The sequence below is a fragment of the Barbatula barbatula genome, assembly GCF_947034865.1.
Source record: "Barbatula barbatula genome assembly, chromosome: 1".
NCBI lineage: Eukaryota > Metazoa > Chordata > Actinopteri > Cypriniformes > Nemacheilidae > Barbatula > Barbatula barbatula.
Window position 1 is genome coordinate 9,147,788 of NC_136766.1, and position 27,994 is coordinate 9,175,781.

Genomic DNA, 27,994 nt, shown 5'->3' on the forward strand with positions numbered 1-27,994 from the left:
TTATTTCCTATGTATTGATCGCTTGTGATTCACCAGTGATCGATGAGAAAATCAAGGCATTATTTATTGAGATTACTTTGAGTTGTGGGTGCAGAAGGCTGACATCCTCCAGATCAGGTGTGTTCTAGAGTAGGGTTCTCAACCTTTTGCAACTCATGGCCCACCAAGGACTGATTAAAAAGGTTTAGAGGACCCCCTTTCCAAATATGATAGTATGAACACAGAATATTTGTGTACTCTGGTGTTAATCTTTTAGGCCACAGCGTGTATTCTGCCGACGGCTGTGTCGGTGGGAGTTTTTTACCACCGCGGTGGTAATGGACAAATCAACAGCGGCGGTGCGGTGGTTTGGGAAATATATATTTATATAAATAATATTTATATTGTTATATTTGCGAGTAGCCAACCACATGGCGAGTGGAAGAGAAATATGGACCCTATTTAAATACTTGAAATAGTTAAATACTTGAAACTGAAATATGATTATCTGAAATAAATGAGGATCAAACATCCTTCCATGTAATGCGCAAATCCATCAGTGAAACGGCACACTACAGTATATAAAACATTTAAATAAACATCAGTAAATAATGAAAAGTTAAATATTAAATAAAAAAGCTCTTGTTGCAGTGACAAATTTTATTAAATAAACAATTTGTTGAATGGGTCCTGTAGTTCAGTAGTAGTCCTGTAATTGGAACATGGACATATAGCGGTTGAGCTTTGTATCGAAATCTAAATTCATAATATTGAAGAGACAAGTTTAGCAAGTAACGTTTCTTCTCGATTTCTTTTGCTTGTTATCAGAATTAATCTACAGGCACTATTGTTTGTGAATGTGTACAGGAAATTCTGTCCGGGTCACAAAAGTGCTCATGCGCAGTAACGTTTGTTTATGTTGTTAAGATGAAACCGTCTATAGCTGTAGAAAATCTCTGAGTTTTGCTATGTCCTGCTCTTTTACTCTGTTTGTCTAAGTGATTGCGGATGAACCGAGGGGCTGAATTGCTTGGGCCATCGGAGGTGGTCAGAGTCCAAGATCATTGGTCATTTGTGTTGTTTCATTTGATGATGAGCAGGTGCTGGAGGCCATATTTTTTAATCAAAAATCATGAAAGTGATTGAAAAACCTGTCATTTTCACATGTAATTTCAAACCTGTATGGCTTGCTTTTTTCTGTCAGTGGGTAGTGGCCTTGTTAGGTTGCAAACTTTCTTTAAAATATCTTCTTTTGTGTTCTGCAAAAGAAAGTCAAACAGGTTTAAAATGCTGGTGAATTAAGCGCTGATGCTCTTGAAGAATAAAATATACTCTTGGATGTAAGCTGAAATTAAATTTTTCCATATATTTTCAGATGTGCAAGGGACAAGTGTAGGATGAATTTATGTAGCTTGGATATTCCCCAGAATTCCTGCTAAAGTTCATACAGTCATATTTGTGACTGTCATTCTTGAGAGTCTGTAGCAAAATTTAAAGGAAGTGGTTCCAGACAAACAGGAAGTCAAGAATTATTACACAGGAAGTTGAAAGGGTACTCGTCATATTCATGGTGTTACTGAAAACACCAATGTTTTGGGCAGAATAAGACTTTAACACACCCAATCTCATATTAATCTTGATTCCCTAAAGAGTAGTATTGCATGCATCGTATCTTCAAAAAGACTTTAGTTTGATCACATTTATAAAAGACAGATACAGCTGTACGATTATTTCCGAAAACAGGCGATCTCATGAATGTGTGTGGGTGGGGGGGCCTTTACTAAAGCATGAGCACATCATAAATCATCACATTATCCCTGCATAACTGTTGATTCACTATAAATTCGTGTGGTATTCCTTATGCACGTATGCGCCGCTTGCCAACAAATCACAGACATATGAACGCGTTTCACTTACCGTGTGCGGTTCATGACCGGCATCTTTTAGTGCTGGGACCGCTCCATCAATCAGTTTCACACTCCTCACCGAAATGCAGGGAACAAGCAAACACAGCTGAACTAGGCGAACGAAGGAGCACATTGATGGGTGTGCTCTTTCTCCCACTCTCCATGGTTGGACGCGTGGGTGTGCTCTTTCATCTCGCTCTCGATGGTTGACACGTGGGCGTGCTTTTAGAGCTGAGGACTAAGACAAGTTGTTACGAAACGGAGTTTTATGTCAACTTACCGAAACCAATACGAAAGCTGGTGGAGTGTATCGAGTCTGAAATCCATATTGTCTTTTTGGTGTTCCATGCCTTGTTGTGGTTCCAAATGTGTATTTCATATATTCGCAAAACGTTTTTTTTATGTCACAATATGAAATGTTGCAGTTTGTCATTTTTTTTCAAGGATCTATTGACAGAAATGCAATATAATATACACACCTATGTCTTCAGAGGTGTATAAAGACTACACGTAATGAAGCGTTATGTTTTTATTACCTTAGAATGAGCAATTTCTATCTACATACACCGTGGGTCCCCTTAAATGTAATTCAACATGTTGTGTCAACCGTCATAGTGCCACGAAAGGTAGGAGGGAGTGGTGGAGTGAGTTGTTGGTTGCAATCTGCGACCTCGCTGCTAGATTCCACTGACTGGTCCTTTAGAGCTGTCTGTTTGACGTTGAGGTTGTTTAGGCCCAAGGTCAAGCTGAACATGTAATGAAAATTTAAAAAGCTCTACCTAAGCAATGAAGTATCCCTTTAATAACCATTGGGCCAAAAATGGATTGTCCCTTAAAGGAATATTCAACCCCTTAAATGTGTTTAACCCCTCTCATTGTTTATTCACCCTGATGTTTAATTTTATTCCAAATTTATATGGTGTTTCACAGACACACAAAATGTATGTATATATCATGACAGAAATGTAATTTCAGGATAAATGATTCCCTTAAAAATCTGCTTTTGTCATTAGGTCATGGAGGCAAAATGGAGGTGGACTGCTCCCCTCTTTCAGTGTTGATGTTACTTGACTGATGTTATCAGAGAAGTTCACCCATAGACAGTGGGACTACGTCCTGCCTTTGTGTTATGTGTTTACTTCGAGTAATGAGAGTGGCTGCTTCTGACACACGGCCTGTTTAACTAATATCTCAACACCTTCATCTTCAAACACAGATGTGTGGTTGTTCTTCTGTGTGTGTTGTTATTGGATTCCACAGTACTCTTTCTTCTTCATGTCCAAACACAAATTTGCACTGTTGCTTCCACAAGATGATTATCTGCCCTAATGAAGACGTCGGCTCACCTCCCCCATGTCTCGCTCGCTCTCTCTCTCTGGCTACTGGTTGACCACTCATGTCTTGAGTTTCAGCTTCAATCCGCACATTCCTACTCTAATGGCGCACAAGCCGCATCTCCTTATCTGGAAGTCCGACTCTTGGCTTGTGTGCGATTTTCACATTTTGAAAGGATTTTTGTAGGTATTTCCACACACTTATGTAATGTCATAAGCAGAGGATTATAGAGGCCCTCTGTCACGGAAGAATGATTAGGAGACGCGGAGAGACAGATGTACAGGGACTTTAATAGAATTTGTGCATGTGGTTTTGACAGTATGCACAGATGTTTCCGTGTTTGTGTTGTCATTGTAATTTTTTATTCCATCTATTCTATTCTATTAAAGATGACATACTGAAAACATGGCTCAGCAATGGAAAGTTCAGACTAAAAAATTGCAGAACTGGTTATCTCACAGTTCCGGGAGCAGTAGAGTCTTCATCTAAACATGCGCTGTTTTGCATATCTTTTCTTCTCTTTCTGTCTTGCACTCCCCTCCCCTTTCTCTGAGAGAATGTTTGCACCTTACAGCATTTTCGTAAATCCTCTTTTATACGTCATGTCTTGTTTGACTTCTTTTTCTCTCACCTTTAAACCCTATAGAGGCCCGGTCTGGGTGTTAAAATAAAGAGAGACTGTCTCACAGCAGCGGCTTAGCAGCCTTTACTGGCTCCCATTGGTCTGCACATTCATAGACTCTTAAGTCCTCGTATTGTACATTCAACTCTTTCTCTTTCTGGAGATGAATGAACAGGCTCACATAAACTTTCTTCCTAACTCTGCGTAGTTCCTTCAGAAGATGACGGAAGTGAGACGCTGTGTGCATTGAGTGTGTTTTAGTACCGTGTGTGAACTAGACCTTCAACTGTAACCTGAGCGCTCACTCACATCACTCACAGTATGCATTTACTTTACACGTCAATTACAAGCCACTTCTCTCTTGCAATACTGTCATTACCAACCTGATGAAAGAGAACACACAACATACAATATATCAAGGTTGTAAATAAATATACACCAAGAATCTAAATATTATTGCATCTGAGACTGATATTATACCTTGAGTCCTGCCAAGTGAACCATATAAATTGGTTTGCTCAATGACAGGGTTACAGTTGTCAAATGGGTTAAAAATGAAACATTTCTTGGTCTTAGACAAAAGTGCCAAAGAACTACATCCTTTAAAATATCTTCTTCTGTGTTCAACAGAACAAAGAAATGTATACAGATATGGAACAACTCGAGTGTGAGTAAATGATGACAGAATGTTCATTTTGGGGCGAACTTTTCCTTTAAATTAGTTTATAATAATATTTTGGCGAGTGGTGATTTAGTTTTAATCCGCATCTCATGCGTTCAGCTTTGTCTATGTGTGTTATTTGTATAGATAAACCACTTTCTGACAACTGGAAACGCATCTATTTTTAGCATTGCGTGTCTTAATTTTACACCCCCTCATTTGTTCTCACACTATTTTTGGGACATTATTTTATTGATTCTTCCCCCGGCTGTGTCACATCCTGCCGCACGCTGACGGAACTCTGAGGTTTGAAGTACGTTTACATGTGTGACATAAATGAAAAGTGACCTGCATTCTATTGTAAACACGCTGTTAAAAGCTTCTTCGTTCTCTTTCCTGTTTATTTAGTGATGTGATCCACAATTCCCACTGTCAGTGCTTCAGTTTAGCATTGTATTCGAGTTTAATTTAATAGATATCCAAGACTTTAAAACCGATTATCACCAACAATCTTAAGAAAAAGTTTTTTCAAAGCCAAGAAACCTGACCTTTTGTACAAAGGAAGTTAGCACGGTTAGTGTCAAAATATTTGCTTGCATTTTATTAGATCTGAACATATAACAAAACGTTCCTATTTACCTAACAGAATGTATTCCCTCAAAAACTTAACACTTTCTGTTTAGTTTAAGGTTTAAAAACACCCCAGTTTTCCAGTTTGGTGTCCTATATATGGATGAATATATTGATCATTGTTAGATATCCTTGTCACAGAGTTCATGAGATGGTGGTGAGTTCAAGCGTGTTCGAGGCAAAGAACCACATATGGAAATGAGTGTGGATAGGGACATCTGGTACACAAATATTATTACATAATCAGACGGGGAACACATGCAAGGCATAATGCAAATATTGAGAGAATACCTTCTTTTGTTTACAATTGTTTAGCAGTGTTTTCAGGGTTTTAAGTAAAAAATGTCTTGTCATTACTCACTTTAATGGATTTCCCTTTAAGTGAGGATAAAAAGTGATATCGAATTAAAGGTCCAGTGTTTGAAATTGAGCGACATCTAGTCGTGAGGTTGTGAATTGCAACCAACGGCTCACTCCACCCCTCCCTTTCGAAGTACTACGGAGGCTGACACAGGACTTAGATGTCGTCACGTTTTTACTTCTTTGCTGAAAGAGATAATCTAACATATTTACAAAACACGCGCAGTTTGTCGGTTTAAGGCTACTATAGAAACAACATGGCGAATTCCATGTAAGGCGACTCGCCTTACATGTATGTAGATAGAAATAACGAATTCTACGGTAATAAAAAAATAACGCTTCATTATTAAAGCCTTTATACACATCTGAAAACATAGTTATGCATATTATATTGCATTTCTGTCAGAATAGATCCTTCAACATCGGACATGACTTAATTAGGACATCGGACCCTTAATAAGGATTTTTCTGGACCTGTGTTTTTTAACTTTTCTATTTTTTTAGTTTTCTGTGTGAAGTATGTCTCTGATATACTCTTCCTAGACGCCCCTAGTGATGTTCGTCCAATCAGATCTATTTTCCAATAATAGTTTTGTTAAGGCAGGGTGGATTATTCCCTCACGCTTCTCATCTTGAATAAGAGCAAGGATATGATCCAACCGCATACTTAACACCATTTGCCATATCAACAGACTGCAACATAATAAGCGTGTCAAGACCAGTCAAAGCACACAGCCGTAAACAGATCCCAACAAATGCTCAGACATACACATGGGAAATGCACAGACAGTTTGAAAAGATAAAAACATTTTATATGTACAGTGTCATTCACAAGTATGAGTCCACTTGGCAGAATGCTTATTTTTCATTGGATAGTTTTTGGAAATAATAAATTTTGAACATCACTTACAATACGCAACATTGTTGGTCTGTCTGACTAGTATTGGGAGCTTTTATTCACTTTTCATTTGCATTTAAGGCCTGGTTATTCAAATCATCAGTTGTTAGTCTGAACCTTCAATGAGAAGGTATATGCTTCGCTAAGTGTGTTTAGTAATAACATTCTTTATCTTTATTCCCTCTGCAGACCCATGTTTAACAGTTACCCCTCCATGTGTGACGGAGGCCGACCGCTTCAGTTTAGAAGCGCTCCGGCACATTCACAAGCAGCTTGATGATGACAATGATGGAGGAATTGAAGTCAACGAGAGTGTGGAGGTGAGCATATGTTATTTCGGTCTGCAAATGCATCTGTGCAATAACACATGCAGTCTCGGAATGTGTGTATGCATTTTATGAGGATTGGTCAGCAGAGACTTCAAAGGGCAAAGTTGACATTGGTTCTTGCCTGTGAGAAGAGACGGAGAGAAAAATTATATTTGAGTACTTCTCCAATAGGGCTATTACATTACCAAGTGTTTGCGGTGCCTGTGTTTGTTTTTTCAGTATGTGATGAAAGATCAATGCACATTCATTTGTTCATCACAGATTTATGCATGACTTAACAGGTGTACTGTGTAATAGTGAGACATGCAGAAATTCCCACATATTGTAACCTGCGAGGAAAAGAGTCTTCTGAACTAACACCACTCAAAACTGTCAATCACACAATGCACTTCTCAGTCTCCTACTTTTATGTTCCTGTACATAGTAAACTTTGTTATTAAGGTGTGTACTTTTAATAAAACCATCCTAATGCATTAAAGCAACATTCACCCAAAAATTATAAAATCTGTCACCATTTACTTACTCAAGTTGTTCCAAATCTGTATACATGTCTTTGTTCTGATGAACACAGAGAAAGATATTTGGAAGAATGCTTGTAACCAAACAGTTCTTGGCCAACATTGACTACCATAGTAAAGTAAAGGAATAATAATGAGATAGTCAAAAGTTTCCCAGAACTATTAGCTTTCCTACATTCTTCAAAATATCTTCTTTTGTGTTTAACAGAACAAAGACATTTTTAAAGCCATTTTTCCAGATTGGTAACAAGCATTCTTCCAAATATCTTTCTCTGCCTCATCAGAAGTTTGTATCAACTTGAGGGTCAGTAAATAAAGACAGCATTTTTTTTTTCAATCGCACCCTCATGCGATTTCTTTTGTGAAACGCATAAGAAGAGTTTTTAAAAGCTGGTTCATGAATGTGCCAAGGAAAGCTAAACCACATACCAGGGGTCGACAAGTAAGTTTGGCATCGGGCCAAAAAACAAATTCAGATGGCAGAACAGAACATAGACAAAGGATAATTTAAGAAATGAATTGATGAAAATGCAACAAGCAATATACTTATTATATAATTATATATAATATTATAATAGTTTTATAATTATTTAACGTAGCCTATTCTTTACACTCCTCACGTACTAAACTTTTTTTTTGCCTGTTGAGGGTACGCTATAACGTCGTGTGCAGAGTGATGGTAACATTTAAGCTAGCTAGATGGTGAGAGATAATGGCACTATCAGCGAAAGTAGGGCATACAAAGAGGAATGGAACTATGCATTCATCCTACCTAGTTTTGTGTGTCTTATCTGCAAAAAAGTTGTCGCTGTTTGCAAAGAATATAATATTCGAAGGTACCACGAGACGGAGCATGGCACCTTAAAAAAAGCTGAATTTGCTTTGTTATTCATCACGTGTTGGTGCTGAGACCCGGCGTTATAAACAAAAGATTCAAAGCTTCACCCCATATTTCATGACGTCTATTTTAGAAGTGTGTCTAGCGGTCGACAGTCTGCTTTTAATATCTTTCAGAACTTTTCAAATTAAAAGCTCTCAATTCATTTCAAAATATAACATTTACATTAAGTCATTTAGCAGACGCTTTTATCCGAAGCGACTTACAAATAATTCAGGGAGAAATATGCGATATGTCATAAAAGAGCAATAGTACGATAGATGCTAATACACAGTTAGTAGTTTCAACAAAAGCTAGAGCATTACCCGTTGAAAGAAAAGAGGGGGTTAGTGTACTTTTTGGGGGGGTTTAAGTAGTTTTTCGAAGGTTGTGAGAGATGTGGTTGACCGGACTGTGTTAGAATTGCTTGCGTTGCTGCAAAAACGTTCTCGTACTTTTATTTTGAAGGCAAATTCACTGCAGACGGGATTGTGACGGGTCTATTTCAGAACCAGCTGCGGGCAAAATAATTAAAATAATGCTGCTGGCGCGGGCCAGATATTATTTGCCGACCCCTGCCATATTACTATATAGTAGTTTTCTCAGAATTATGTCTTGTGCCTGTGTATTTGATGTTTTTTTTTATTATTTTACTCCAATCTGCATTTATTTGTTAGTAGTTTGTCTATTCTTTTAATTCCGTATTTGTGTTGTTAAAGAGGCCGTGACGTATGCTTTGGATTGTTTCTAGTCATGGCAGGTGCTCCTGTGCTTATGAAGCGTTCAGAGAAGAGGCCCAAGAATTTCTCCTCCTTACAGCTACTGAAAGTTGGTGTCCTCTTTCAGGGCACAGCAGATTCCTGAGTGTGTGTGTCTGTGTGAGTTGCTTAGTAAGCCTACACGACTTTTGAGATGTCTTGGGCCTCGCTAGTTGGCTGTGACCGGGTCACATCATATCTTCTGTGTTTATTTTTGGGAAAGAATTTGCGTAACTAAACGCAATGCATTTAAACAGGTTAAACGGAGCTGGTAGGGCACTTTTGTTGGTTGCAAGAAGCATTAAAAATCGATTCAAATTGTTCAAAAGCTGTTATAAAGAAACACACAAGAACTGGGGCATGCAAAGAACTTCAACTTGTTTTGTGGAACTTTCTGTGTCCAAAAGCGGATCCAAATACTGCAAATCATAAACTCGAGGCTCAACGTAAAGACAGCTGCTGTCTAAAGATGAAGTTGTTCAAAACTGAAAATGTATGCTTCTTCATGTCTTTTGTGATCTGTATGTCGTCCTTTTCTTTTATTGGGCACAATGAATGAAATACAGAATAATGCACTGGTCTCTCTTCCCTGTGCATTTATTCTTAATTGGGACTGAAACTTCTCCGGTTAGCTTTCAAAACGATGCCCTTGAGCTACTCGTTCACTCATTCACTATTCTCTATATACGTAGCGAATGCTTAATAGACTTCAGATGATTTCAGATAATATAACCTGTGTCTGACGGTATAGGCTACAGTCGCGGACATTCGTCATAGCACTTATATTACACCTGTGTGGCTTTATGGATTGTTTAATAGAATGGTAAAGTAAACTTTTACCTTATTCGTCACGTTTTTTAAATTAGTTTTTAATAAAGAGAACAAATCAACTGTTTGCCACTTTTATTTTATAACATTTATTACGTTTAATACAATTATTTAATATATTTAAAATAAAGCACCACTGTCTATAACATTAACTTAATCATTTTATTCTCAAAAAGTAGAAAATAGGTGTCAACAAGAACAAAGTATAAACCTATTATAAAACCTATATAAATGTACATTTAAAATCAGAATGCATAGAGGTATCGCTCTTTGCATATGAAATATCTGCATTTATTTGAAGGACATATTTGGTTGAAGGTTTATTTTCCTGGGGCATGAAAAGCTATTGATATGCCATGAACTAATTTTCATGTTGCCATTAATGTCGTCTTGTTCCTCCAGTTTATTATAGAGGACATGAAGCAGCATCAGACTAATAAACACAGTAATCTTCATCGAGAGGACCAGCACATCACGGTGGAAGAGCTGTGGAGGGGCTGGAAAATCTCGGAAGGTAAAGAAAGCAAAAGGAAGTAACCTACAACTTGTGAAAAGTTAGATATGTATGGTGTGGTGGAGTGGCTAAAGATCTGGACTGTTTGTAAATTGGATTGGTGCAAAATATAGTTTGTAGCTTCCACCATAGAGTACCTCAGAGAGGACGGATGTATGCAAAACCCGGAAGAGAGTTAGCATTTTTTGGCACGGTCTGTAGTTCTCAAAAGCTCAAAATATTTTCACGTTTTTTGTCGATGACATAAAACGCATCAGTTATAACCTGATGTAGTGAGGTAGGCATGGTGAAAGCTGGGATTCGAGGTCTCGTATCCCGGCTCTCGTCCCGCCTACCTCACTACACCTGGTCGTGATTTTTAAAGCTTTGTTGTGTCTTAAAACGGCGGGTGCTACCAAAGCGACTACATCCTTTCGCAGGGAATCTCACAAATAATGCAACGGGGCACAAATCTAAAAAAACGTGGTTTAAGTTTTGTAAAAGTTGTCGGAAGTTTGGTGGTAGAGACGTTGATATTGAACGACCGTGGTGAAGCCTCATGTTAGCTTTATACTTCTGCCGATTGTATTTTGGCTTCAAAAATAACAAATGTTGTGTTTATTTGTAAAGATGGTATTGATAGACAAAACGTGTAATCATAAATCGTATTTTTATCCAAAATTCTATGGGAAAACTGCACTGGCTTTCGGGCGAGGGAACCAGTGCGACGCTAATTTCGGGGGTTGGCCTACAAAAATATGTAATCTCTGCGGTACTCTATTGTGCCCCTGTTTAAGGGTGCTCACAATCTGATTCGCTTCTAACATTGAATTTAGCAGGTCAGTGCTTGTTGTCTGCAGCTATACACTTACGTAGTCTTAAACAGTGGGTTTTATCATAAGATTAGTGAATAGTGCTTTCACTGTAGCCCGACTGCACATATGGCTCTGTACAAAGATTCTTTGTTGCCGGTTGAGCTACTAATACGGAGTGATGGCATCTCACAGCATCAGTCCCTTAAGAGATGTAATCACATTGGGATTTACTTATATTGTAGAATAGATATAAGAGCGTGTGCTATTCGTTGTTCAGTATAAGAAATTTGATAGCCAAATTATTAAATATTGATTTACAGTGGGTTTTCATTTCTGATTTAAGTCATTCGTTTTATTGTTATCTTAAGTAGCCCCCTGTACAACACCTGTGCAGATTCACTTTGCTGTGTGTGTGTACAGGTTTAGCTATACTTGTGAGGGCCAAAGGTCCTCAGTAATACAGTGAATTATCATAACAACTTGTGAGGACATTTTACTGGTCCTCACTTAATAAAAAAAATGGGTTTTTCTTTATTTCTTAATCTTGCATATATTCCAGTGGGGAAACCTAAATGCACACCCACTCATGGGGACTCGTGTAAACCGTAAGGACCAAAATTCAGGTCCCCATATGTAAACAAGATTAGGAATCGAACAGAAGAATATTGTTGGGTTAGTAAACATTTTTTTAAACAAATTTTGGGTTTAAACAACCCAGCATAGGTGAATTTATAACCCAAAGGTTGGGTTTGTCCATTTGTGAAAATTTGCAACAATTTTTAGGTTGCAGGCCTAGGTATTTTGTGCAAATTATTTCTAAGGTGTTGCAATACCTAATGTCAAGAAAAGTAAATACAGGACAAAAATTGACTCGCGTTAAATTCAAGCTTTTAAGATCATCTTCTATTCATGACTCATAGATTGTATATTTTTATTATGATTGGGCGTTGTGTTCATGTAAAGGATTTTACATTTCTAAAATAACCATTCATAGACAAAGATCATGTGTCCTCTCTGCCCCTTCTTCTCTTATTCTCTCCCATTTCTTTCTCAGTGCATAACTGGACAATAGAAGATTCAGTCCAGTGGCTGAAGGAGTCAGTGGAGCTGCCTCAATATGAAACCAACTTCAGAGACTTTAAAGTAGAGGGCAACACGCTACCTCGGTAAACCCACACTGCACGTGTGAAAGTGAGACAGAACCTCAAAGTGATATGAAACTGTGGTTGAAAATTTAAATAGGGTATCGTGTCAACTTTGCTTCTGAAACCTTCATCCTTTTCACTACATTTGATGCATATAACTCATTCATAATAAGCAAACGTGCATTCACTACCTTCAGAAAGGAAATTTAAACTGCATTTTAACCAAAGAGTCTCCCCCTAGTGTTGATAGTGCGTCAGTGCGTGTATGGAGACGTGCATGTGCGAGTGGGGGAGCTGTAGAAAGTGTTGAGTTTCCTCTCACTGTTACTTCTCCATGACTCATGAAATGATGTCACAGCACCAGATCACCTTTCACCTGCAGCTATGACTAGTATGTGTGTGGCAGCACATGTGACTTTAGCACCCGAGCAGTGCTTAAAATTAGCATTCTGAGCTTGAATTTGCCATGCATACACACACACACACACAGTCACATCATCTTATTTTCGCCTATTTCAGTATATTTTACAACTAAAGTAGATTATTTTGTACTTTTTTAGTGATTTGCTTTTCTGACATATTCTCAGACATTTTGTCCCCAAAAGATTTCTCAGACCATCTTCTGTTTATCTGCATTTGACCCTGACATTTCAAAGTGACGTTTGTTTGGGGAATCACAAACTGTCTTTTTAGGCTTGTTGTCCGTGTCTCTGCAAACAGATTTTCTTCGACTCGCATTCTTGCTCTTTGACCTGCTCTGTTTATGCTTTTTGTTACAGAATAGCGGCCAATGAACCGTCGTTTATGTCAATGCAGCTAAAGATATTAGACCAACGACATAAACAGAAATTAAATTTAAAAGCATTGGACGCAGTACTTTTTGGACCTCCTCTACGTAAGTGCCAGTATTTAGTTCATTGTTCTTAACTCGTATGCTGAGGTTCTTTCCCCAGAGGATAAATTCTTCCTCAGCTTTTGCCCGTCAAGATCCAAGACAACAAAATACCAGAAAAGCACCAAAACATAGACTATTGCTGTAAAAAATATTATAAAAAAAAAAAATTCTAGATGTATTGTGTCTGTCTGTTGAATTTCAACAAAATCAAACCTCAGGAGTGACATAAAGTCATCTCAACAGCAATCTGAAAGACTCACAGAATGACAAGACAGATGAAAAGTGTTATACAAGTTGAGGTTATCACATTACAAAATATTGTTGAAATGCATCCACAAATATAACTGTTATTGCTTAAAAGTAAATTTGAACTTGTCAAAAATTGATCCATTCCTCCAGTTTTCATTTTCTGCAAACAAATGCAAATAGAAGCATTATTGTTAGATATTGTAAGCAGAAGTCATTCACAAACATTATAATTTTACCAAAGCACATACCCTCTAAATAGTAATTTCACCTTTTAACTCATTTACTAAATAGTCCATTTCGGTCTCTTAATTCTTTATTGGGTTGTGTTCTGTAACACACTCTTAAAAGTTTGGTCTGGATTTAAAATCTGTTAAATTTGTCATTTGAAGACTGGTTTGTTGTGTAGAATACTCTTTCTTTGGTAATTTAAGTTTTTTTATCCATTGTTGAGTTGCATTTCAATTCTGTAAAATATATTTTGTATTCAGTGAAAGAAATAACAGCATACTGGTTTGTAAGAGTGAACTTTTCCGAGATGTATTTACACAAACCACATTTTGATTATGCTTGCTTTAACTTGAACTAAAATCAAATAAAGCCAGCTAACAACATTTTCCCTCTTGGCTTGTATTTTTTTCTGTAGGTCCTCATCATAACTGGCTAAAGGACTTTATATTAATGATCTCTATCATCATTGGAGTGGGAGGCTGCTGGTTTGCATATATACAGAACAAGTCATCTAAAATTCACATCTCTCAGATGATGAAGGACCTGGAGAGTCTTCAGCATGCCGAACTGAGCCTCATAGGGCTCCAGAGCCAGTAAGAGAGAGAGAGAGAGACTTTCAATATCTGTTACCTTACAATACACTGGACATTGTGTACATTGTGGGACACATACAATTTCACGTGACTTAAGTTGATGCTATCTGGTTTAATCAGGTTAGAGAAGGCGCAGGAGGAGAATCGGACGGTGGCGGTGGAGAAGCAGAACCTGGAGCAGAAAATGCGTGATGAGATCAACGGTGCTAAGAGAGAAGCCAGCCGTCTGAAGGAGCTGCGAGAGGGGGCCGAGTGTGAGCTTAGCAGACTCAAATATGCAGAGGAGGAACTAGTGCAGGTAGGAACCAATTTAATAACACTAAGCATCTTATAGATTTGAGTTGTTCTCTGATTTTTTTTATAGACTTATTATATTATGTGGTCAGAATTGCTGTCTATCTAAAAATAGTATGTACTACAGTACATTAAATACTTAAAAATATTTAAGAAATTATTTGATAATTACTCTCTATCTACAATGCATTTATAGTAATGCCAGTACTATTGATTTTCTGTTGCTTTTTTATAACAATGCCTTTTTATATTTTTCAAAATACACCACTAGATGGAAGCATTTTCACAGTTTCTATCTAACGTGTACAGTACAGTGCTAATTTGAGTGCTTGTTTGATGGGAATGTTCAGGTGCGAATGGCACTGAAGAGAGCGGAGAAAGAAATGCAGACGGAATGGTCCTTGCCGGAATCTCTGCAGATGTGGCTACAGCTCACACATGAGGTGGAAGTGCAGTACTACAACATAAAAAAACAAAACGCGGAACTGCAGCTCGCAGTCGCAAAGGACGAGGTGAGCGAATGATGTTGTCGCTTCTGTCTACTTCTTTTAAGGCTTTGTCCGAAATTGTCCCCTATACCCTTGTTCACTTAAGTGCTGCAGACATCATTTTGTGCAGAGACGTAGAAAATTATTCTGTGCAAGCCTTACAATTGAATGGCTGGCGGCTAGATGCGAGTGTACATCAGTTGTACACTTGTTATCGCAGTTTATCATGGGATTGAATGAGTGCAGATGTCCAGTAATGTCTCTTTAAACTGCACTTTATACTGACAAAAATATTCTTTACATAATTAAATTGTTTACATATATTAAATGACTTTTTAAATGATTAAAATTACTTAATGTTAACCAATAACTTTTCTATGGTGAAATGGTATATATAGGGGACTATTTCAGACATAGCTTGAGGAAGTAGCATGAATAAATGACTAACATTGTATTGTGTTTTTCGCCTCCTTGGGTTTATAAAATATTTACTTTATACATGTCTTTTTTAAGTGAAGTATTGAATAGATTAAGTCCCCCAAGCAAACATCTCTCATGAAGACTAACAAAATTAAACTGAAACTTTCCCCCTCTAATTTAGATTTCTAATGATGCGGTTAAATGACTTTTTAACTATGTCGTTTGTTTTGCCTTTTTTATTTGCATCTGGAACGAGTCATCAAGCAGTTATGCAAAAACAATTAGAAGTCGCTGCAGTGCGAGAGATGAGAAAATGCTCGCTAAATGTGTAGATCCCATAATGTTTACATTTCACTTTTAGGTGCTTACTAACATAACATCACTATTGCTATCGCTTAAACCTTTTTAAAACCTCTAACCCTGTCATATCATGGGTACTTAGGGCTCCTTTGACACCCTAGCAACCACATAGCAATGCAGTAAGGAATGCTTAGAACACCTTAGCAACTGCATCCACCCACATCACTCTAGCATCATGATGGTGAACTTTGCATTCTTCTGAAAATGTTACAATTAGGTATTCAATAATGATGTGTATATGATGTTGTTATCTTCTTTGGTCTTCAGGCAGAAAAGATCAAGAAGAAGAGGAACTCTGTGTTCGGTACCCTCCATGTTGCACACAGCTCATCGCTCGATGAAGTCGACCACAAAATACTGGAGGCTAAGTAAGCGCACACTAAACATTCACTCACAAACCACCCACCCAACCACACACACAGCTCTAATAAAAGACAAAGCAAAGGGCTCACCCACATTACACGAAGAGTGGTCAACATTTATTTCTTCCATAGAAAATCGCTGTCAGAGGTCACGGCTTGTTTGCGGGAGCGTCTGCACCGCTGGCATCATATTGAGAAGCTGTGCGGCTTTCCGGTGGTTAATAACTCTGGGCTGTCCAGCCTTACTGCCTCCCTGTATGCCGACCACAGCTGGGTCGTCATGCCACGTATGTCTGTACCACCCTACCCGATTGCCGGAGGAGTGGACGATCTCGATGAGGACATGCCCCCGATCATTCCACAGTTCACCTGTAAGTTCTTCTGTTTAAAGACAAATGAGGAAAACTAGTTTACTTTTCTGTGCTCCTCAATTTTATAGAGTAGAAGCATTTTTAGATGCTTAAATATAAATGTAGATCAGTAGGTTTTTCGGATCGTTCAATTAAAGCTGATCCTAAACGTATGAATGGTCTTTTATACACCTTTTACCATGCAAGATATTTTAACATTTTCATTTCATATTTTTAACTTGGATTTTAAGAAATTAGGACTTTTCTTATGCATTGATACTGTAATTGTTTTATTAACTGTCATGGTTATAAAAGATTTACTGTACACTGAGAAAGCTTTCAATAATCCATCTTTCCTCACAGCTCCTCTGATTCGACCTCCTCTGACCCGGAACAGCAGTGTGTGTCGTTCGCGCAGAAGTCTCATGTCTCAGCCCTCGTCCCTCTCTGCTGACCCTGACCTGTTATCCATGGCATCGGCCCCGCTGGCTTACAGACCCGAGGGAGACGATGATCACATCTTCTTCACTGTAGAAAGGAAGGGGTGCGACATCTACAGCTTTTTTGCATAGATTTATATCCCTGTACCTTTATTTAATTTTTCACAGCTCTCTGGAATACTTGATTCCTGTCAATAGCAGGATTAAGTGGTCATATATAATTGTTTAACAACTGCTTTAAATGTTGTATGTGTAAATCATCTCTTGCATAGCCTATATTTCATTTGTTTGAAAGCTTTCTTTAATAAATAACTTGTTTATGTGTCATATGACATGTTTATAATGCATTTTATTATTGTGTGTTTGAATTTTTCTTTTTAATAAATCATTTTTTGCGTCTCTTTTATACAGGGACCTCCAGGACACATACTCGGATACGGACTCGCTCAGTTCCTCTTTGTGCAGGAAACAGTTCTCCGTTCAGAGTACCTGTGCTACAGGCCCGGATACCCCGCCGCGCAAAATCTCTCGTGAGGAATTTCTCCTGTTGGCGCAAGAGGCCCAGGCTGCCGCCTTGGAGACATTACCCACATCCTCATCCTCCCCTTCATCTCCACATGACTCCTCCTTAGTTTACAAGGGCTCTCCCGACCTCACCCGATCTGTCCTCCCAGAATCTCAAAGTTTGACCTTTCATCCTGGCACCAAAGTTGCGGCCTATAATGGCATTATGGAAAAGTCATACAGCTTGGGGCAGCTGCCCGCCAGAGGGACCCCTTCAGAGGGACTTTACCCCTCGATTAGCTCACTCGACACAGAAGGCAAAGCTGTCAAGGAACCCAAGCAGCTCCACTCATCACAGGACTCCTGCGATAATGCAGAGAAAAAACGCTCCAAGATCAAGAGCTTGTTTAAGAAAAGCAAAAAGCTGTGAGGAACAGTGGAGAAGCAGTGGAAAGAATGGAGAGGAAAAGAAGCCTTAAAACAAAGCAAACGAGGGGGATGTTTTCAACTAGAAGCCAAAACATTTTTTAGTTTCTTTGTATTTTTTTATTACAAAAAAATGAAGCTCCATCTAGATATAGTCCTGGGTTGAAATCCTTTTAGGATGTTTTTGTCTCGCACATTATCCTTTAATGACCAGAATTTTGCAGAACATGTGTCCCAATTCATCTACTCGTACATCCTTGCATTTAAGCATTTCTTCATTCATTATTCTTTTTCCATGTTCACTAAATCATTTCATTAATTTATTCAGTAAACCATTACTATTTTGATTTATCTGTTCAGTGTAGCTTCACTAAACTCCTCCCTCTCCCAATGACTTATGGGTAAAACCAGCCGTTAGATTGTGCATAGATCTGCTCTTCAGTAGACCATTAGGGTATGTTAAGAATCATTTCAACATTCAACAATTTGGAAGATACCAACTCTTTGAAATACTATTTTGCGTGGATTGTATGCGAATTGGGACACATGGATGGCCTCTTCACTGTCTTAAGTGGAGTTTCTTTTCTCTGTTCAGTCCAACATTATGAAGGGATCATGAAGTAACCGTTGAAAATAATTCATATATATATATAACTAGATGCCACATTAACAACCGTTTCGTTATATGTAGGTCGTCTGCCATATTGGAACGAAGCGAGTCGATCTGTCTTGCCAAATCTGCGGTTTTCCCGTGGAATTGGGCTACTTAAAATTGGGTGTGCCTCACATGTCCTGAAAAAGCCCCCTGGTGGCTGGCTGCAGTATATGTCATAAACCCCTCTCTCCATGTAAACAAATGGGACAGGAGCCATAGCAGAACTATAAAATCCAATTATACTTCAAATATATTTTTCAAAGATGTTTTCTGTCGTTTTTCGAATAAGGTTGGCGCGGACAGTTTCAGCCAGACGCAGTTCACATTTTCCCGGCCTGCACCACGTCGTTTAAATTGCAAATTCATTTGAACCATTTGTGCGGCCATGAGCGTGCTGGTCTACACCGTGCAGCGTGCTGGACAGTGCTCGTTCATTCTTCTTATTACACACAGAGGGACGCGCAGCAACACACAAACATGGCAAATATTAAAAATTATGTAAACAATGTAAAAGATTATTATTGTGTTCATAAAGATAAAACATCGACTTGTCCTGTAGATGATCTGCTTCTGTGCTTTAACCTCGCGCATTAACAGATGCATTTCCTCACTGGTGAAGCGTCTGGTCTTTACTCTTGCAAATTCCGCCGTGTAAATAGCGAATCCGCCATGGCACAAACGCAACTGGCTCTTAAAGGGAATGGAAGATGAGACTCTGATTGGTTTACTACACATTGTGCCCAAAGCACACCCATGATTAATCGGGAGAATTGGGACAACCCGTTTAGCCCATGCGCGCCGACCGTTAGCTTCCAATTGACGTTAATGGCATTGGCCATATCTCTGACTCATCGGCTTCCTTATTCTACAATGGAAGTGAACGGGAAAAGTTGTCCATATTTTATACGGTCTATGTTTTTAACCGTCGCCGCGGGATGTTTTTTTGCGCAGTTTAAAAATAGAAGGATTTTGATATTTAGCCGTCGTTCTTGAAATGATTCTGAAAATTCTGTTATTTGGATTAGGGACATTAGGTATGTTGATTGATGTTGTTTCAAAAATCTGGCAACCTTGCAAAGCCCGTCTGTGAACACTCAAGAGCATTCTGACTGGGCGTTTGCAACTATAGTCAAACGCATGTATGATTATGACAACGTATTTACTTTTGTGTTAACTCAAACTTTATATTTGCTAAACTAACACATGACAACAATTAAAGAGCATCCCATTTTTTCTGAAATTTAAATCCACGTGGATTTTACAGCCATGGCTGTAAATTACCAGCTTTGTGGTAATTTAAACTATGAGTGACATCAGTGGACCGTTACAAAATGGCAGACATGTATACGAGCGCTCTAATGTGACATCTATTAATATTATATATATATATCTATAAAAATAGCCCAGCATTGTGATTCTAGTAAAAAAACGTAAAGGAATATTTCACCTAAAAAATCAAATACTGTTATTATTATTCACTCTGAAAGTGGAATGCACAAATGCAGGAACGGGAAACTTCCTGATGTGACATATTTCATTTGACCGTTTTATCATTTTTGTTTGTCATTAATTAACAGCAATTCAAAAAAATCTATAGAAGGAATTTTAACTTCTATATTTTAAAGTTAAACCAGACCCGATAAAAACTCTTCACTACAGTATATTCAGTACTACATTTGGACTGGTTGTGTTTTGGTAGAGAAATAACATTTCTCAGAGATGGAGTGTCTGAGAAATAGACACTTCATCTCATAAAAAGAGACTAGCAATGGCTATGCTTGACAGATCCTGGTTACTTTCAACTGATGTCTTATGACAGGAGTTAAATAAATAAATAAACAAACAAATTTCTGCTTTCTATGAAAAACTAACTGCAGTAAATAAACTCAGAATTTTGGACCTGAGCTATTCTTTTTGAACTCTAAACTATACTGTACCAAATAGTTTCCATAATATCGCTGCATTATCGCGGGCACAGTGTTTAATTTTTTTGTTTTTTTTGTGATTCATGAAGGTTTGCCCTATAGTGTGAAAATCATCTGAAATCTCTTCCTTTCAAGGGCACAGGGGGAAATACAGGCTTTCAGTTTCTTCACTTTCCGTTTACTGCCAACAGTTCTCCTGTACTTGACGACAAATTTCCTTTAAGAAAAAATGGTAACACTTAACATGAAGTAGCACGTCAGAACGCCTACACAGTAAAATAATGAACACAAATAAATGGTAAAAGAGTGAATTAAAACAAAAGATCATAAAATACATGTTCAAAAAATGTCATTATTTCATTCATTTTGAAATATCCTTTAAAGTTTGATGTCAACATTAACTAAAAAAGACAAAAGCTGCATACAGTAAAGTTGTATTTTAATAGTATTTTGTCCAGTTGTCGTTGAGTATATAAGGCGTCATGACTAACTGCTGTGTGGAAAGTGCTACTGAATTATCCTGCTAAAGGTTGTTGCACTACTGCTTTCCTTATCTGGAAAGAGTCGCATTTGGCGGCATAAAAGTAAGTTATATTAGTTAGATGAAGGAGAATATTTGTAAAGATGCGTCGAAACAGCAACAAATTTATATCAATGCCAGAAAAATACAATTTGATGCATCTACCATGCTCACCACATTTATTCTCTGAAATATATTTTTATTTTAGTTTTTCATGATTATGTTTAATAGAGATTATTTAATTGTAGAAATGTGATTTCTTAAGGGCATCTGAGGAAAGACTTTTTTTCTGAGGAGAAATATATATGATGTGCAGATACCCAAAATCCCTCTCTTGTGGACTGAGTGCCCTGTTTCAAGGGTGTTACCATCACTGTGATCATAAAACCTCATACGAATCATCCCAAACATGGCACTGACTAAACTGATTCTATTTTGGCAAATCATTTTGCACCTTTTTTGAAGTGCAAGTCCAGTGCCAGAGAGGAAATGGAGACAGTGGTGCCTAAATTGTGTCTCAAAACTCATTCACTCAGCATTTTGTGTGGTGACACAAAGATGAAGGGTATATGCATACACAAATATGGTGTGTATAGTGGCTGACATCAAGATATGAGTGTAGAGATGATTGAGTTGATTATTGTGTGAATATTTGTATACTGTAGATCAAATAAATAAATAATTGAGGCAAAAGTCTCATCTGTGCAATCCCTTAAAAAGTGTCTGTGATTTATTTATAGTATTTTATCTCAAGATACTTGTACACACTTGAATGTATGGTGAGTTGACACTTAAAGGAACAGTTCACTTTAAAATGAAAATTTCATGATACTTCACTCACCCACATGTAATACAGGCCCATGTGTTTATTTTTCGTCTGCCGAAACTATTTCAGGTTTATGAGGAAAGCTTTCCAGGGTTCTTATCCATATAATGAACTTCAACTGCATGCTGTTGGGCTGCGGAGGCAGTGCACACCATGTATTTATGTACTTATTAAAAACTATATCATTTTTAGTTTACTTGGAAAATCTAATCGTTTCGCTAGACGGCTGATGTCGTGTTGAAGCTGCGATGAATTTTGGACCTTAAAGGAGTAGTTCACCTTCAATATGAAAATTCTGTCATCCTTTAGTCACCCTCTTGTCATTTCAAACCTGTACGACTTTCTTCCGCAGAACACAAAAGAAGATCATTTGAAGAACAGCCCCCCATTCACTTGCATGGTTACAACACAACTGAATGGGGGATGTGCCGTTCTGTTACCAACATTTTTCAAAATATCTTCTTTTGTGTTCTGCAGAAGAAAGCCGCGTGGGTTTTAAATGACGAGAGTTTTCATTTTGGAGGCGAACTACTACAGACCTCAAATATATGCGTTTAAAGGGATACCATTATTGGCTACAGGGGGAGTTTAAATGAGATGTCACTTTTACACATTTGACTTGTCCTCGAGCTTGTCACGTCATGAAAGGATATCCCATAATCCTTGTGTTGTAGCCTTCGTTCATAGGAATGAAATGCTTTAAGTGGGCTCACAGCAAGACGCTTCGTTTACGCGTACCACCTGCAGGGTCAACTTTATACGCACACGCAAGACAAGCAATGGATTAAAACCTGTTTAAACGCGTAGACAAGTTGCTTGAAATACAAACAGCCCCAGTAAAGCCCTTTAAATCAAGGTGAGCTCGGGCAGACTGTACAAAACTGCTTATAACTTAATTTAAATGGACTTGGCCTATGGACTTACTTTGTGGTACTTTTGCTTGACAACAATCGCTCCTTACGGCATATGAAATATCTGGAGACTTAATCAGGGTGAGTAACGTAAATGATGACACTTGCAAAATAGTGACACTTTTATTTCGTTTGGCATATTGTTGTTTTAATGACATTTAATGTTATTTACATATGTATTTACTGGCCTTTTACTATAAAACAGCTTTCATACCAGAGTGCAGAAACAAGTCATTATTGTTGGGATCGGGAAGGTCATTCTTATTTAAGGTTTCTGTTTTTCTGTTTAAGTGTGTGGAGTGTTGCTGTCCTTTGTAAGTGGCAACATCTGAGGACAGTAAAATGGAGAACCGCTGCTTAAGTGGCATGAACGTCTGAGTTTTTGTTCCTTAAGCTGTGGATTCATGTGATATTTCACCTGGAGCTGTTCATCTGTAGGCAGGAATGGACTGGTCATAGAGAGCACTGCTTCTCCCTGTGGGAACTTAACTTGAGGGCCAGACAAATAAATATGCAACATAAAATGTAAATTTAAAGAAAGATAAAAAAACAGCATCGTCAGCCGGTTGCTACCTGGTTTACGCAGGCGATATAGGAACATTTGTAGAGCAGAAATGGGCACAGCTTTGAGATGCACACTTTAGTTATATATTGCACATTTATGGCACTTTCAGCTTGATGTTCCTTCTGCCTGTCTCGTTGAAAATGATTTGTACAGTATCCTTGCCATTGTACAGTAACCGTTCACCCTCTCTCACTTCTGCTGAGTCTCCTGACCTGCTAAAAGTCAGACAGGTTTAAGAGATTGATGTTATATAAAACAGACGGTTATTGTAGGTTTTTTAAATCATTACAAACATATTAAACTAATATTTTGGAAAGGTTGTTTTTAATTGTGCTGCACATTCAATGAAGAATAGCTATTTAAGACGTATCAAAGTTTAATGAAGATCGTTATGTATCATAGAAAATTCAGCAATAAATAGTTTGACCCTTTTTGTATGTGAGTACTTTAGGATTTTCAGCTGTGAATTGTAATTGGTCAAAGGCTGTTTTTTGTTTCAGTAAGGTTCTTTCTGTAAGGTTTAAAATAGTTAAGACACTCACTCACATTGTTTCAAGAACAACATGGATTTTAAGACAGTGGATCAGATTAAGGCAGTAGTTTGTTTTTGAGGGTGTGCAGCTGAATGTAGCAGCAGCCGATGTGTGTCTCTTCTCCCCCGGTAACATCTGCATTTGCTCTGTTTCTGAAGCCCTATGAAACTCTGGCATGAGCTTTGACAATATCTGAAAGTGTTTCTGTCTCACTTCTTTAAATTGACCACGATGAAAGTGTGTCTCTGTCTCAACATCAGCAGTGTCACAGCGGGCACAGACTCATTCTTCCTTTGGAAGCCATGTTTGCCTTTCTCAATGGCCAGACTGTGATCCCTGAGTCTGTACTTGGTCAGAATCCGTCTCTGTTTCACATCTCCAACAGTGTATAGATAATCTGCCAGATTGTGTTTTCTGATTAGGGTCCGATAACATTCTATTTGGTTTTTAATTTCCTTTTCCCAAAGGTCTAAATATGACATTTTACGCCGCCGAGCGCTCATCAGTCCAGCTCAGGATCTGACACATCAAGCGATTCCCCGGCTTCATCACGGGGCCGCCAGCTCCGCCGTTCTACACCTCGGAAGGCTAAATCCAGAGGGGGCACATCATCTCCTGGCCCAAAGAGACGTCCACCTCCTTCCCCCGGCTTCTTCCTAAACCTCCGCTCACAACGCGATCCCCGACTGGGGCACACTGGACACTGAGCTGCATAACAGGGTTTTCCTAGGCGTTCGTAATATTTCCTGCGCGGTATGTCGCTCAGTAGCGCATTACACAATCGAATGGCCCCTAGAAACTCCCTCTCTTCCCCCACGCCCAGTTTCGCCTCCCAAATCCACTTCCTCGTTTCCGCGCCTGCCAAACCGCCCAGCCAACCAAGCTCACGGGCAACCCAGCAATTTGGAGGCATGCAGGAACTTCAATTCAGGAAGATGTGCCAGGCAGCGTTTTCGCTTCCTGCACGTGTGCCTTTTCTGCAGCGGTGCACACGCTCGCATTGTATGCCCGATGTCACAAGTGCAGAATAAAAATCGACTCCCGTGAACATTTCTTGTTTGTCTTTCGAGTTGTCTTCGCACCCCGACATTCAGTTCATGGACTATCTTCTGACCGGTCTCTCGAACGGCTTTGACCCCGGCGTTATCAGTCTTCCATCACGCAGCTTAATTTGCCCCAACCTTCAGTCTGCGCTTTCCGAACCAGAGTCCGTCGATCTTTCCTTATTAAAAAGGAGATCGACGCAAAATTCATTATCGGCCCCTTCAACGCTCCCCCATTTTCCGTATTTCGCATCAGCCCCATCGGCGTAGCGACGCGTAAATTCTCTGGCAAAAAGCGCCTCATTTTCGATCTCTCGTCACCACATGGCTCGGCCTTTCCAAGCATCGACAGCCTCATTCCAATTGAGGAATTTTCCCTCCACTATTATAACATCGATCAAGCCATTACTTTAATAAAACATGCAGGTCGTGGAGCTTGGCTAGCCAAAGTCGACATTACATCCGCGTTTAAAGTCATGCCCATCCACCCAGACTTCTGGCACCTTTTCGGCATTCGATGGCGCAATACATTTTACTTTTCTGTCCCCCTTACTTTCGGCCAAAATTTTTGACATGTTGTCAGAGGCAATTTGCTGGATTCTCTCTAACAATTATGCAATTCCCTACCTCATCCACCTACTAGATGATTTTTTAATCATCTCGTCTCCTGACTCGTTTCCGGCTGCGCATCTAGCAAAAGCCCAGCAGGTTTTTGAAAAACTTCCCCCTTGCCCCAGACAAAACTTCAGGACCGAGTACGTCCATCGAATTTCTCGGAATAAAATTAGACTCTGTTAAATTCCAGGCTTCACTGCCAAAAGAGAAAATCGACAGAACAATTGTCATCGCTTCCTCCCTGTTAGCTAATCCCCGTTGCTCCAAACGCGAGCTCCTTTCTGTTCTCGACCATCTGAATTTCGCGATGAGAATAATCCCGCAAGGTCGCCCGTTCGTTTCACACCTCCTCTCTCTCGTGTCCTCCACGCACGCTTTAGAGGACACGTTATCCATATCCAGCACCTGCCTTGACGAGCTGAGCTTATGGATAAAATTTCACAAACAATGGAATGGCTTGTCATTTTTCTACAGTGACATGTCCTCCTCCCCCGTCGATATTCACCTTTTCACTGACGCCGCCCCTTCCGTAGGTTTCGGAGGCTTTTACCAAGGTCGTTGGTTTGCATTCACTTGGCCACCCCAGCTCTTAGAGATTCCGCAGGCCTTAGCATCTTCTGCACTTTTTGAGCTGTATCCATTGGTCGTCGCAGCATCCCTATGGGGGAAAGAGTGGTCGGCTTCCAGTATAATCGTACATTGTGATAACGAGGCAACGGTTCATTGCATTAACAAAGGCCGCTCTCACTCCCCCGCTTTATTGCCGTTCCTCAGACGCTTCATCTGGATCTCAGCCTGTGACCAGTTCATTCTAACTGCCAAACACATTCCCGGATCAAAAAATCTGATTGCTGATGCCCTTTCTCGTTTCGCTTTCCAGAAATTCAGGCAGCTGGCGCCCGAAGCAGACCCCTTGCCAACACCGATACCTCCCTATTCGGAGCTGATATTCCGGTAAACCACCCACTAAAAACCCTCCTCGATGCATCTTCAAACTCCATCATCCAAGCCGTCTCCCTTAGGACCCTCCTATCTTATCTCACTGCAAGGAAAAGCTTTAAGTCGTTTCACCACGCGTTCAACATTCCCTTTCCCACATTTTTTGTACTCTCCATCACCTCCTACATCTCCTTCCTAAACTCGTCAAAAAACCTCCAAGCTAGCTCAATTAAAGGTTACACGAGTGGAGTCCAGTTCTTCCACAAGCTCATATTCAACTCTCCATCCGCAGCCATAGCCAGCTCCCAAACATCTATGCTCATCAAGGGCATTCAAAGAACCCAGCCTGCTAGCCCAGACGCCATGCAACCTATAACCCTGGATAAACTGACCAGATGCATTTGCACCCTCCGTGAAGGATATCACTCCAAGCACGTCGATCGCACACTCGACACCATGTTTATCCTAGCCTTTTTTGGCTTTCTAAGATATTCGGAAATTTCCACCACGTCCATCTTCAACCCCGTAATCCATCCAACGTTATCGGACCTATCAGTACTCGATTCAGAGACGATCTCATTCTCAATTAAACAAAGCAAGATGGACCAAACCAGGAGGGGACATTTCATCTACATTTTCAACCTCCAGTCACCGATTCAGCCTTATCAGACCCTTTTAGCCTACCTTCACTTCAGGAAATCTCAGATCAAAACCACATCAGACCCTCTCTTCGTGGACGAATCTAACCGCCCAGCCACACGCTTCTGGTTCCAAAAACACCTCAAAGCCGTATTGCTCCTGTCCGGCATTCCCGCAGACCACTTTTCCGGCCACTCCTTCCGCATAGGCGCAGCAACTACAGCCGCCCAAAAAGGCCTATCGCAGACTCAAATCCAAGCACTAGGGCGCTGGACATCAGAAGCTTTCAAGAGCTACATCAGGTCAGATCTCTCAATCATCAGGGAAGCCCATCGAACCCTCATGTCCCGAATCATCTAAAGAATCCATCCTTCACCCACATGGGCTCGAACCTCCACCGCTTTAGCCTTCATCTCCCTAGCGGGAGATCTCACTGCCACTGCAACTGCCTCAGAAATCACCAGGGATTCAGACCCCACCCGCAGGGGCCATCGCCCAAGTCTCGGGCTCTGCCACAGCAGACTCTTCAGCAGAAGCCAACATCGCAGCAGCGACCTCCTCAGCAGAGGCCAGTGCTTCTATCCCAAGCATAGAAGCCAGCATTGCAACAGCCTGAGCCGGGGACAGCTCTTCCATTCAAGCATGGAAGCAAGCGCCACGACAAGAAGCACTCAAAGAAGCCAGAGCTTCCATCGAAGGCATCGAAAGCCAGCGTGGCAGCAGCGATCGCCTCCGCAGAGGCCAGTGTTTCCAACTAAGGCGTCGAAGCCAGCGTCGAAGCCAGCGTCGCAGCAGCGATCGCCTCCGCAGAGGCCAGTGCTTCCAACTAAGGCGTCGAAGTCAGCATCGCAGCAGCGATCGCCTCCGCAGAGGCCAGTGCTTCCATCTAAGGCATCGAAGCCAGCGTCGCAGCAGGGATCGCCTCTGCAGAGGTCAGTGCTTCCAACTAAAGACGTCCAAGCCAGCGTTGCAGCAGCGATCACCTCCGCAGAGGCCAGTGCTTCCAACTAAGACATTGAAGCCTGCGTCGCAGCAGCGATCGCCTCCGCAGAGGCCAGT

General features: G+C 39.9%; 1 protein-coding gene across 1 annotated transcript in view; it reads left to right on the forward strand.

Moving 5' to 3' along the window:
• stim2b (stromal interaction molecule 2b) overlaps positions 1–21,572 on the forward strand; it is a 33,349-nt gene extending 11,777 nt beyond the window's left edge. The window contains exons 2-12 of the mRNA XM_079470308.1: positions 6,582–6,712; positions 10,105–10,216; positions 12,065–12,176; positions 12,935–13,050; positions 13,943–14,120; positions 14,241–14,418; positions 14,765–14,926; positions 15,950–16,050; positions 16,177–16,415; positions 16,758–16,938; positions 17,246–21,572. Of these exons, the coding sequence (XP_079326434.1) occupies positions 6,582–6,712; positions 10,105–10,216; positions 12,065–12,176; positions 12,935–13,050; positions 13,943–14,120; positions 14,241–14,418; positions 14,765–14,926; positions 15,950–16,050; positions 16,177–16,415; positions 16,758–16,938; positions 17,246–17,768 (2,033 nt within the window). The 3' untranslated portion in view covers positions 17,769–21,572. The remainder of the gene's footprint in view (positions 1–6,581; positions 6,713–10,104; positions 10,217–12,064; positions 12,177–12,934; positions 13,051–13,942; positions 14,121–14,240; positions 14,419–14,764; positions 14,927–15,949; positions 16,051–16,176; positions 16,416–16,757; positions 16,939–17,245) is intronic.
• Positions 21,573–27,994: the final 6,422 nt, after the last annotated feature.